The following is a 13,605-nucleotide window of genomic DNA, read 5'->3' on the forward strand; positions in this document are numbered from 1 at the left end:
GAAAAGGGATACAAATGAGGTGAGCCCTACCACCACCCCAGCTTTCTGCCTGGAGGTAATCCCTGGACTGTAGAACACGATTGCAACCCTAGCAATCTACAAGTAGAGAAGACAGAAACTGGAGTTCTGAAAGGCCAGGGCAATTAGAAATTGTGAGAATGGAGCTAAGCCAAAAAAAGAGTAATAGAAGTATGCATAGAGGTCCCCTTGAGTCTCTTGATGAATACCAATCTGAACATGTACAGAGTAAAACTCCACAAAGACAGTCTAGAAAAACTTCCAGGGAAACAATTACTGAGAAGTTGTAAGATGAACACTTCCTAGAGTTCACACAGGACCAAAGTGGAGAGACCTCACTGAATACATGGGGCATAAGTAGAAACGTCAGAGCAGTGCCTTTAAAATGGGCTAAATTAGCCCTAGAGTTAAAGGCTACTCAAGATTTACTCTAAATATGCTTAAAAACAAACCTTGAAAGGATCAAATTGATCCACAATAACTTATCCACTTATCTGATATCCACAATATCAGAAAAAAGTACAATCCTCTCTAAATCAATACAAAAAAATCCAGCACTCAACAATGCAAAATTCATGATGTTGGATATTGAATTAAAAAAAATTACTAAACATTACTAAACTAAACTAAACAGCAGGAAAATGTGATCTACAACCCAGAGAAAATCAGTCAACAGAAACAGACTCAGGAATGACAGAGATAATGGAATTCTAGACAAGCACCTTAAAACAGCTATTATAAATGTGCTCCATATGTTCAAGGATGTAAAGAAAATAGGAACACAATAAGAGAAATGGAAAGATGTTATTCTTGGTTAGCTTTTTAAAAAGATTTAATTTCTTGGAAAGTATTTTTAAAAATAGAAATTATAGAGATGAAAAGTCAAATATTCGAAAGGAAAATTTCACTGGATGGGATTAACAGCAGTTACATACTGCAGAACAAAAAATCAATAAACTTGAAGGCAAAGCAATAGAAACTCCTCAAAATGAATAGTAAAGAGAAAAAAAAGACTGAAAAAAAAGGGGGTTGCACGGACTTCCCTGGTGGTGCAGTGGTTGGGAATCCGTCTGCCAATGCAGGGGACACAGGTTCGATCCCTGGTCTGGGAAGATCCCACATGCCATGGAGCAACTAAGACCATGTGCTACAACTACTGAGTCTGCGCTCTAGAGTCCACAAGCCACAACTACTGAGCCCATGTGCCACAACTACCGAAGCCCGTGAGCCTAGAGCCTGTGCTCTGCAACAAGAGAAGCCACCACAATAAGCCCGTGCACTGTGACGAAGAGTAGCCCCTGCTCGCCACAACTAGAGAAAGCCTGCACGCAGCAATGAAGACCCAACACAGCCAAAAATAAATAAATAAATAAAAGAAAAATTTAAAAATTAAAAAAATTTTAAAAAGGGGGTTGCAGTGACCTATGGGACAATAGAACTGATCTATCAGGTTTAATTGGAGTCCCAGAAGTAGAAGAGAAAAAGAAAGGACATAATATAAATAATGGCTGAAATACTTCTAAATTTGATGAAAACTATAAACCCTCAGATCCTAGAAGCTCAATGAATACCAAAACAGGATAAACACAAAGAAAACCATACCGGGACAAACTAATCAAGCTGCTGAAGTCTAGTCACAAGGAGAAAAGTTAAAAGCAGCCAGAAGGGGGGAAAAAGGTATATATTATACAAAGGAATAAAGCTAAGAATGATTACAGACTTCTCATGAGGAGATGTGCAAGCAAGAAGACAACGGAGTGATATCTTCAAAGTTCTGAAGGAAAAAAATGATCAACTTAGAACTCTATATCTAGTGAAAATATCCTTCAAAAATTAAGACAAAGTAAAGACTTTTCAAACAAAAGCCAAGAGATATTGTTGCTAGCAGACCTATACCATGAGAAAACTTAAGTTGTTTTAGTTAAGTTCTTTAAAAGAATGTAACTTTTACCAGATGGAAACCTGGACCTACACAAAGGATTGAAAAATGCTGCAAAGTGTAAATATAAAAGATCTTTTTTAACTCATCTTTAAATTTCTTTAAATGATAATTTAGGGCAGTGTTGAGAGAGGCAGGTCCAGTGGTGGCTGTATATTTGCTGACTGCAAAGGAGTGCCACTGAAGACCATGGAGCAGTGAGGAAGGCTGTCAGCCTGGTAGCAGAGTAAGTGGAGCAACACAGTCCAGTCAAAAGGTGGCACAGCCTAGCTGTGGATATAGGAGATGTGGTCCAGAGCTGCTAATAGATGCATTCTAGCCTGAGCATTGCATCCCTTGGCTGGTATGAGTAGTTATCTAGTCTCCCTGCATCTCCTGCTGGGGTCCATACAGCAGGTGCCCCTACTATGAGATCGCTTGCCTCATTGGGCTCTGGGTCTTTTCTTCCATCCCTTCATTTAAGCTTCTCAGTTCTCCCCTCTGAAGTACTGGCACCATGACCAGTACCTGGACTCCCTAACCATAAGAAGGACATGGAAAATGTACCCTTAGTCATACCTGCTATAATCTCTGTAACTATTTTTATTTAGAAAACCATTATTTTGAAATCCTAGAATTTTACTTCCACCTAGATAGAACACAACAAGAATATAGATTGTTGGCTTAATAAAGGAGATTAGAAGACTTGCTTTCTCAAACCTAAGCTGCAATAGCTATGTTTGAAGATGCTGAAAAAGATGAAACTGCAGTATTGGTGAGGGCTCTGACTCATGGAAGGAAGATATTTACTTCATAAACATGTGGTGAAATTGTAAGTAATGAATGAAAACATGATTACAATTATCTTTATATATGTCATTAATTTACCTTGCAGTGTCTTAGCCACAGAACACTTTCATATAGTTTCAAAATAATTCATTATTTAAGTTGTGGCATCATTTTCAGACCATTCATTCATAGTGGAAGGGAAAGAAATTGAATATTTTAAGTGTAGACATGATGAGCTTATTAAAAACCAAAAATTGTTTGTTAGAGCTTTTCAAACTAGAAATGCAAAAGCCACTGAAGCATCTTATGCATAAGTTATTGCACTGCATGGGCTGGAGAAATTCACATAATAGCTTAGAGATCAGTGAAGCCTTAGACAGTTGACATTGCTCAATGCCCACTGGATGAAAGGTTAGTAAAATAACTCATAGCACTGCCTGTTTTCAATGGCACAGTAACTTATTTATTTAAACATTTAGCTCTAAACATGGAGATTTAGTTATTTTTTTCTTTTACTTTTTATTGTGTTGCTTATTTTCTTAATATTGCATTTGAGAGTTATTTATGTATTCTGGATATATCTCCTTTTTATTGGATTATTATTTGTAAGTATTTTACCCCAGTCTGTGGCCTGTCCTTTCATTCTCTTAACATTAATTTCCATCTCCATTTGTTCATTGCTAGTATATAGAAATATCGTTGATTTTTATGTATTGATCTTATATCCTTCAACTGTGCTAAATCCATCTTTTGATTTAGTATTTTCTTCTTTGGGTTTTCTTCTTATATGACATTTTCTCCCATAGGTGACATGTTTACAATATTGACTCTCCACTCCATTTATATAGTATCTCTCAATTTATTTAGATCTTCTATGATTTCTTTCATTAGTTTTCAGGGAAAGACTTAATTATTATCTCATTTGTGGAACTGTACTTTCACCTTAAAAACAGACAAGTCTATAAATGTGGCTAGACTTACTGTTCTGCTTGTAGTCATATGGTATCAGCACTAATCTTTGAAGAAGACCTTTTTTATGTGAACGGTTAGCAACAATCACAAGTGGTACTAAAATATTGAAAGTGCTGAATAACTTGTTTCAATCTCATCATTTATCCTGGAGCAACTTATATATTTTATATTATATATTTATGCATATATATGTTTATGGTATATATTTTTGGTTATGGTATATATGATATATATATATATGAATATAAAATATGGTTTATGCCAGAGCAACTATATTCATATGAATGTGCAAAAGCAATGGTGGGTAAAACTGCTGGAACCATGGTATATAAATTAAGGGAGTAGTACCAAAGTATACCAGCATTTATTGTATTCTTTGTTGCCGTGTACACACAGTAAAAAGAAAAAACCCCGTTTCACTGAAGAATGGCTTTGGCGAAGCACTAAAAATTATCAAATCTTGATCCTGGATTTAATATTCTGTGTGATAAAATAGGAAGTTGTCTTGAGGAAAAGCATATCTGTGATTAAGTTGTGACCTAAACAGCTACTTTTCATGGAATATCATTTTTGTGAGGAAGAATAACTAATGGAGAAACCATGATTAAATACTCGGATGTTTGGCAGATATGTTCTCAAAAATGAAGTGAGCCTACCAATTTAGGTTAAATATCAATAACTGACACTATTTTTTGCCAATGATAATATACACTTTGGTTTTTTTGGCCATGCCACACAGCATGTGGAATCTTAGTTCCCCGACCAGGGATTGAACCTGTGCACCCTGCAGTGAAGTGTGGAGTCTTAACCACTGGACTGCCAGGGAAGTCCCTCACACGTTTTTGAATGAAAATCAGAATTTTGAAAAACTTCACTCTGCCACTATAAGCTTGACAGTTTCCCCAAACTTAAGCTTTCTTCCAATGAAATCAGCATTCATATCAGTTTAATGTGATTTCTGATACTGCATAAAGTGTTTCAACATTTGTAATATCTGTATAACTTAGTGAACCGATATTTTCCAAATAATCAATATGAATAAGATGGGTCAAATATCCCTTCAGAGTACAAGATGATCAATGAATTTTGATGTAACAGTACATACAAAGTTCACTGATACGTTTTCAGGTTCCACACAGCATTAACCTTTAAGAAACTACCATGGAGTTTTTGTGTAGTATCAAAGAAGAATATCCATAATGACCTGTAAAAGTTATTAAAATACACTTCCCTTTTCCATCTACAGATCTATGTGAAGTTGGATCTTCTCCATATACATTAACAAAAATAATATCAAAACACATTGAATGTAGAAGCAGGTATGAGAAGTCAGCTGTCATCTATTAAGCCAGATGTTATAGAGTTGTGCAAAAGTGTATAGCATTACCATTCTTCTCATGAGATTTCTTTTTGTCTTGGAAAATACAGTTTTTTAAAAAAATTACAACATGTTATTTGTGCTAACATGCACAGGCAATATTAGTCTTATTTTAAATGAATTAATAAATATTTTAAAAATTTAAAATATATAATTGACAGTTTAAAAGATAATAACAATGTATCATGGGGTTTATAACATACGCAAAAGTAAAATATATGACTACAATAGCACATGGAAGTAAAAGGGAAAAATGGAAGAATACTGTCACAAGGGTGCTATATTACACATGAAGTAGTGTAATACTATTTGAAGGTAGACTATGATAAGTTGAAAATGCATACTGTAAACCCCAGAGCAACCACAAAAATTTAAAACAGAGTTATAGCTAATAAGCAAATACAGAAAATAAATGGAGTCCTTAAAAAATTCATTTAATTCAAAAGAAGGCAGGAAAATAGAAAATAAGAAATAAACAACAGAGGGGACAAATAGAAAACAAATAGGAAGATGGACTTAAACCTGAAGGTATAAATAATTAATTTAAAGATAAGTGGTCTGGGCATGCCAACTAAAAGGCAGAGATTGTCAGGCTGGACAAGAAAATCACGACCCAACTTTATGCTGTCTACAAGAAATCCATTGTAAATATGAAGACGTAAATAGCTTAAAAGTAAAAGGACAGAAAAAGATATACCATACAAATAATAATCATAATAAAGCATGTACAACAATAATAAAATCAGACAATGTAGACTTTAGATCAAGGAATATTATCAGAAATAAAGATGGATATTTCTTAATAATAAAGGGGTCAATTCATCAAGAAGATATAACAACCCTAAGTGTGTATACATCTAATAACAAAGCCTCAAAAATACATAAAGCCAAAACAGACACAACTAAAAGGAAAAATAGCCAAATCCAAAATCATGGTTGAGATTTCAACTCTCTCAGTAACTGGCAGAACAAGCAGACAAAATATCAGTAGGGATATAGATGACATAACACTCTCAACCAACCTGACCTAATTGATAATGATAGAAAATACTATCCAGCAGCAGCAAAATACACATTCTTTACAAATTGCATGACACATTCACCAAGATAGATCATATGCTGGACCATAAAACAAATTGCAATAAATATAAAAGGACTGAAATCATGCAAAGTATGTTCTCTGAGCACAACAAAATGAAAGTTAATATTAATAGAAAAATATCTGGAAAGTCCTCAAATATTTGGAAATAAATTTTTAAAAACCCACACTTATAAATAACACATCAGTCAAAGAAGAAAATTAGAAACTATTTTGAACCAAATGGAAATGAAGAGAATATCAAAATTTGTGGGATGCAGCTAAAGCAGTGTTTAGATGCAAATTTGCAGCATAAAATACTTATATTAAAAAAGAAGAAAGGCTTGAAATCAATGAACTAAGTTTCTACCATAAGAAACTAGAAAAAGAACTAAAAATCAATGCAAAATAAGTAGAAGGAAGGACAACAAAGATATGAGCAGAAATAATGAAATAGAAAAGAGAAAAATAAAGTCAATGAAACTAAAAGCTGGTTCTCTGAAAAAAATACAGTTCACTAAATCTGTTAAACCATAAGCTAAAATGACCAAGAAAAAAGGGAAGAAATTAGCAATACTAGGAATTAAAGAGGGGACATCACTATAGTCCTATAGACCTATAGACTTTAAAAGAACAATAAGGGAAAATTATGAGTGAATAAGCAAATTCCTTGAAGACAAATTATCAACATGGAAGCAAGAAGAAATAGAAAGTCTGACTTGCCATGTAACTATTAAAGAAATAGAATTCATAATTAAAAACCTTCCCACAAACAAAACTCCAGGCTCAAATATTTTCACTAACAAATTCTATCAAACATTTAAGTAAGACACAGTATCAATTTTACATAAACTCTTTCAGAAAACAGCAGACTTGGGGATACTGCTCAAGTCATTTTATAAGATCAGCATAGCCCTGATATCAAAACCAGACAAAGATATTACAAGAAAAGAAAAGAAAAGAAAAAAAAGGTCAATGTCGCTCATTAACATAGACACAAATATCCTTGACAAAATTTCAACAAACTGAATCCAGCAATATATAAAAAGGGTAATATACCATAACAAAGTAGGGTTTATCTCAGGACTGCTAGGTTAGTTTAACATTAAAAAAAGCAACAGTGAATGCAATTTACTGTATTAACAGAATAAGAGGACACCATATGACCATTTCAATAGATGAAGAAAAAGCGTCTGACAAAATTCAACACTCATTTGTGAGGAAAATTCTCAGTAAATTAGGAATAGAAAGGAACTTCCTCAACCTAATAAAGGATATTAAAAAAAATCCCTGCCACTAACTTCATACTTCATAGTGAAAGATTAAGTGCTTTCCCCCACTGATCAGGAACAAGACAAAGATGTTCATTCTCACCACTTCTATTCAACATTGCATTGGAGGTCCCAACCAGTGTAATAAAGCAAGAAAAAGAAATAAAAGGCATGAAGATTGTAAAGGAATAAGTAAAAGTCTCTTTATTCACAGATGACATGTTGGTATACATGGAACATGCTAAAGAATCTACAAAAAAGTTACTAGAGCTAATGTTTAGCAATGTTACATTATTCAAGATAAATATAAAAAAATCAATTGTACTTGTATTTCTATATTCTAGCAACAAACAATTAGAAATTGAAATTAAAAATACCATTTATAACAACATCAAAGTCATGAAATATTTAGGGATAAATTTAACAAAATTTGTGCAAGACCTGTTCACTGAAAAGTATAAATTAAAATTTGAAATTAAAGACTTAAGTAAATGGAAAGAGATAGCAAATTCATGTACTGAAAGAGTAAATATTAAGATATTATTTTGCCCCAAATCAATCTATGAATTCACTGAAACCTACAGACTGCAGTGCAAGACTGTTTTACATTAGTAACATACACTTGTATATAAATCAGCTTAATTCTTTTCAATGGCTATATATATTCCCTCATATGAATGAGGCATAACTTGTCTAACCAGTCCATCAAAAGGAGTCTATTTAAATAAATATTTTTTGTTCACTAAATTTTGTTTAAAGATCTACTTTATGATTCAGGTATATACACATACCTGATATATCTGTATACATATACGTATAAATGAATATAATTGTCTATAATATAACTGTCTTACTCTATCCTAGATCATAGGATCCAAATAGTATTACTGGATTACACAACATTCTTATATAATAGTCCATAAGCCTTATTACATGTAGTGGGTGATTTGCTAAATTAGCCACATACTGGTCTTTTTATGGGACCCCATGTCACCTTTGGGCTTTCCCTATGGTAGAGATACTTGGGCCAGTCATATGGGCAGGGTCCATTCCTCTCACCTTCCCCGCTGGGCCCAACTCTTCTTCCAGTGGGATTGCCTCCTTATTCCATGCCTGGCTGGCCAACCTGGCTCCCCGATTCCTGGGCTGGAACTAACTCCTTGATCAATGGCTTTAGGGCATGATTGGTTTTGTATCTCATGAGGGTTATGCCTGAAATTTCACTACTAATCACTTCCAATACTTGCCTTCCCAACTCTCTTCCTTCCATTGGTGATCTAGTGTTTTCCCATGGATACATCTATTTCCTACTGGGATAGCTGGTACTTCTTGCAAAGAATGGGTAGTTGCTACTGGGGTTAAATAGTTTCCAGAAAAAGGCTAGATTATGCTTCCAATTCTTCCATCTTAAAAATATAAGTTTTCCAGTACGAATGTTGAGACACTTATTATTCAAACACTCATTGATTCAATTGTTCATTCAATGAATGAACATCAACTTGGTGGGTGTTAACACTCTGATGAGCACTAAAGGGGAATGCAGACAACCGAAACCACAGATGACCAAAGGAATGGTACAGACTTGAGCGTGATAGGAGTGTCCTTGAACCTCTTAACAGGTTTGACCTTCTCAGCTCTCTCCCTTTTGCAATGTATCTTCCATGCTCTATCAAGTGAGCTTTCTAAAGACCAAAACTCATCTGTTTTCACAGAAGAAAGTGCAAGCTCTTTAGTGCATCATTCAAGGCTCTTCATAATCTGGCTCCAATTTCCATTCAAGCCTTAATCCTTCTCTCTCTCTCATAAACACTGTGTTCCACTATATCAAACTTCTCCCTGGTCACACAAGGCACCAGGTCCTTTCCAATTTCTATTCCTTCTGCCCAGAATGCCTTTCCATCTGCTTCACCTGGCAAACTCCCAGTCAACCTCCAATATTCAATTTAAAGTCTTGGTGAAACATTTCCTCTACGCTCCTCATCTGTCCTGGGTTGAGCACATTGTTCTGTCCCCTCTATTAGATGATGAGATTTTTTAGAGCACTGGGCTTATCTTGTTAATCTTTGTATCCCTGTATCAGGTCTGAATAAGGCCTGGCAAGCAGTATGGGCCCAATGAATATTTGGTAAAGGAATGAAAAGAACAAATGAACGTGAAGGAAGAGCTCAAAGGGCCTTGGTATATTTAGGTAAGGGATTTTTAAAGGCATAGGGCTTTAAGCTGGACTGAGGAAGATCATAGAGAGATGGGGAAAGGGCATCTGGAGGAGGAGGATTATTATCCTAGGAGACAGAAGAACAAAAGCCGAGACTGAGAGGGAAGACAGTGAGGGGGTTAGCCAGCAGACTGTGGCTGCCTGCAGCACTGTCCTGACCTTTTCACCGATTAGATTTCTCAATTACATTTTCAGCTCATAGAGGGCAGGGTATTTTGTGCACTCCTTTATATCCCCTTTATATTTGAGGCACATATCCATAGCCATTGTTCCTATAGTCTTGTGGCTCTTATTCTGCTGTGTAATATATTTATTTATGTATCTACATATCTCCTCAGCACTCATACCCCCCTTTATCCCAGGCTGTTTGAGGTAGGGGATGATGTCTTAGTGTCTTTGTATCTTCCAAGACACCTAGTATAGTGCTTGGCACACAACGGGCGCTCAGTAAATATTTTTTGAGCCACCATTTGTTGATCTGATTACAGAGGACTGCAAGGATATTTGTGTGCAACTGTGTATTGTGGCACAAAACTTACATATGCCTTTACACTGTGTGGGCTATTTTTGGCAATTTTCATTAAAATGTTATCTTATTGTACCTGGAAGACTGTCATTTCAATTTTCTTCTTTGTTCCCTCTTGGATGACTCACATCTCTTATACCAGAAGGATATGACAGAAGGGATTCGAAAGGGTTTGGACAAATTTATGAATGACAAAGTCATAAATGTCTGGGTATCAGAAGTTGTTAGGTGCATACAAAGGGGAAGGAGAAAACCTGCATTTCAAAAATGCCTGTTGTGTGCCAAGAACTGTGTGTTAGGCACCTGACGTACATTATATCTCATTTAATCTAGCAGGCTATATCAGTATAAAGACAGGACATGTCTATCTAGAAGGCCAAGTCCACAACCAGCCAGGCATCTCCAGGTACCAGAGGCAGTATTCACCTTTATTAAAATTTTATCAACCTTTTAAGATAGATGAATCTATAGATTTGCATTGTTTCCTAGGAACAGAACACTCATTCTCAATTCAGGCTTCTACATCTTAAAACTACTTTTTGACATAACTTGATCAGTTTTTAAAGTCTCAGCGCTTTAAATTGCAATGCAATCTGAGATATTCCCACGGCAATAACAGCGATTATATTTGTTCACAAATGTAATTTGTTCGCTTACCTTTATATTTCATAAAGCTTCCAAATACTGAATAAAGGTAAGTCAAGTCAAGAAAAGAGACTTCTATTAAACTTGACACCAGCAAATTGTCTGAAATTATAGAGTGCCTTCTATTTGTATTCTAGACACATAGAGTGGTTTTTCTGAGATACATATTATACCTCACCTGTGGTTAGAAGAAAATTGGAAGATTAGTTTGTTTCTAGTTTTTAAAAAATAATAGTAACTTGTAAAAGCATAATGCTCCCAAGTGTACAGCTTCTGCATCGAGCAGGAATCAAAATGTTATAACCCAAGTACCATCTCGACTCCTTGGGAGATGGCTTGAGAAGGTGGGGTTGCAGCCACTGATTCATTATTATAAGTCACAGTCTAAAGCCTGCAGCTACACATCCTGATCTATGATAACACGCTTCCCACCAGGTGTCAGGGTGGGTGGGAAGAGAAGGGGTACACCTTCAGATAAAGGGGATCATCAGCACACTCACAGCTCTCAGAGAGCTTTCTATGACACCTGTTTTGAGAAAACTAGAACAGACATCCATGCCTTGGAAAACATAAAGCCCATCTCATATGACTAAAGAAAATGGCAAAGGTTCAAATGACATGTTTCACATTTTGGATGGTCCTGCCCCAACTTTTGTGCACCACTAATCGCTGGAAAAATACCAGACCTGTCTTGGTGGTGATTGTGTGTTTTTTAAATTTTACATCAGTCAAAGAAAATTGAGAGACCAGGACTACCATCAAAGAACAGAGGTTTGACATACCACCAATAGGACTTTTTAAAGATAGAGGAGAACCCAGCTTCTACATTTAAAAAAAATTGCCCCTTCTTTTTTGAGTCTAGGGGATGAAAATATGCACATATCCCAAAGAGTTCTTTGTGTGAACAGGTGACCCCTTCCCACAGTCTCTGTAATTAATTGAGAAATTAAAGTTGGTTGGCCTTTGAGATCTCTTGTAAAAAAAAGGCAGAAGGTCTTGGATATTTTGGAACAAGAGTCCACTATTCTGCCAAGACAGTGTGTTATTGTTATTGGAGTGTCTCTCAACAAAACGGTATTGAGTGGTGAGGACGTGATTTTGATTAGGTGGAATGACTCAGCTCTTCCCCTTAAAGAAGAGAGGACTTGTCAGAGCCTTACTTACCTCATGATCTGGGATCTCAGAGGATAGTGTTTTCCCTAGGATGACCCCGGTCAAGTATGTCCAGCATCGAGCCGTGTTGGCAAGGTTATAGCCTCCTGTCTCCATCAAGAATTGTGAAGTTAGGAAAGAATAGTCACAGAACAGCAGGAGAGGGAAGGGGGGTAAGGAAGGAGAGAAAAATGTTTTAACAAAAGGGCTAGAAAGATAATTCTAACTTGCAGAATTTCACCTAAACATCCCTTTATGATATTTTTGAACCACTTAGTAGGCAGTCTTTAGTGAAGCAGTCAGACCATGCACAATGTGGAACTGGGAAGTCTAAGGCCTACAAAGATTAAAAAGGCCCTCATCTCCGAACAAATATGCACCCGAGGACTCCAAAGTCCTCAATTCCACCAAGAGTCATTGGTAAGACTGAGATCCCTGGAACCCAGATCTTTTGAGGTGACCTACTCAAAGTGAAGGTTTCTGTGATGAATTTTGTAACAATTCTATAAAATGACTGCTGGATGTGACTTGTATATTAAAGCTATTGGCAGATATAGCCCTGAAAACCTCCAGGAAAGAGAAAAGGAAAATGCTGACAGAAACAGACTTCTTTCTTTTCATTTCAGCATTCCTTTTCTCCACAAAATACAGGCCTAGTGGCAGAGATCAAAGAGAATGAGATGAGAAAAGGACTGCTGATTGACGCTCTGACTCACCTCGTCAGGTCCTGTCACAGTCACCCAGCAGCCATATTATACTGGCTAATAATCAGCATATTTTTGTGCTGAATAGATGTGTTCTGCCATGCAAGCACTAGAACATTTGGCTTTTAACTAAATTCCAAGAGTGTAAGGATAAAATGGAAAGATTTCCTAACCTCAGTGCAGCCTGAGGGAAATAGAATCTGGTCTATTTTAGGTAGGGTGACCATATCATTTATCATCCACAATGGTACACTTTTAAGAGTAAAAAAGGGACACTATTAATAATTACACTGGAATAACATGTATAGATTGAGACATATGGTGCCCTTTTCTTAAGCCTTTCTATTCCTTGAAAGGTCAGGGATGCTGGGGCTTCTACAATGTGTCTTTTTGGCCTCAATGGGATCCACTGAAGTTTGGGCACGTGGCCATCTCTGCCAATTGTCTATGTGTTACTGGGGGTTGAGAATTGAAGTGAAATAGTACAGGTATTACTTTAAACACTCCTGACATGGAAAATCTGAATTTATCTGATCAAATTATTGGGTATGATTATTTGATTTCAAAAAGAACCCCCATAGGTTTTAAGTAGCAAGCTCTCTCTGGCATACATGCAGTATGATTTGATTTGCAAAAATTCCATTTATGCACAGGTATTTTCAGGAATACACATATTACATAAGAAGAGTTATATATTCAAAAGCCAAGACTTGGGGCTGAGAAAGCAAAGAGGCTTTGAAAGTGCTAAGTAAAGGCTGTAGCCTTAAACAAAAGTCGGATTCACACAGATGTATATTGAGGAAAGGGCTTTTCTTCTTCCCCCTGGCCCTACCTGTGTCATAATCACTGTCTTTAGTGCCGTCAAGGAAAGTAATATGTCCGCGGCACCTATCAATTTTATCTTTTCCTTGAGTTGAAGTTAATACATTTCTCTCCAGC

General features: G+C 36.1%; 1 protein-coding gene across 6 annotated transcripts in view; it reads right to left on the bottom strand.

Moving 5' to 3' along the window:
* The window catches only part of HDAC8 (histone deacetylase 8), a 243,865-nt gene that overhangs the window by 123,219 nt on the left and 107,041 nt on the right, over positions 1–13,605 (bottom strand). For 5 of the 6 annotated variants that reach the window (XR_004524350.2, XM_073799285.1, XM_073799288.1 and 2 more), the window contains exon 9: positions 11,975–12,069. Coding sequence is in view for 5 of the 6 variants with exons in the window: in XM_073799285.1 (XP_073655386.1) it covers positions 11,975–12,069 (95 nt within the window). In the remaining variant the exon portion in view is untranslated. Of the gene's footprint in view, positions 1–7,613; positions 10,989–11,974; positions 12,070–13,605 lie in introns of those variants that run through there. The other variant, XM_073799287.1, reaches the window with a different exon arrangement.

This window comes from Tursiops truncatus, chromosome X, assembly GCF_011762595.2.
Source record: "Tursiops truncatus isolate mTurTru1 chromosome X, mTurTru1.mat.Y, whole genome shotgun sequence".
NCBI classification, from domain to species: Eukaryota; Metazoa; Chordata; class Mammalia; order Artiodactyla; family Delphinidae; genus Tursiops; species Tursiops truncatus.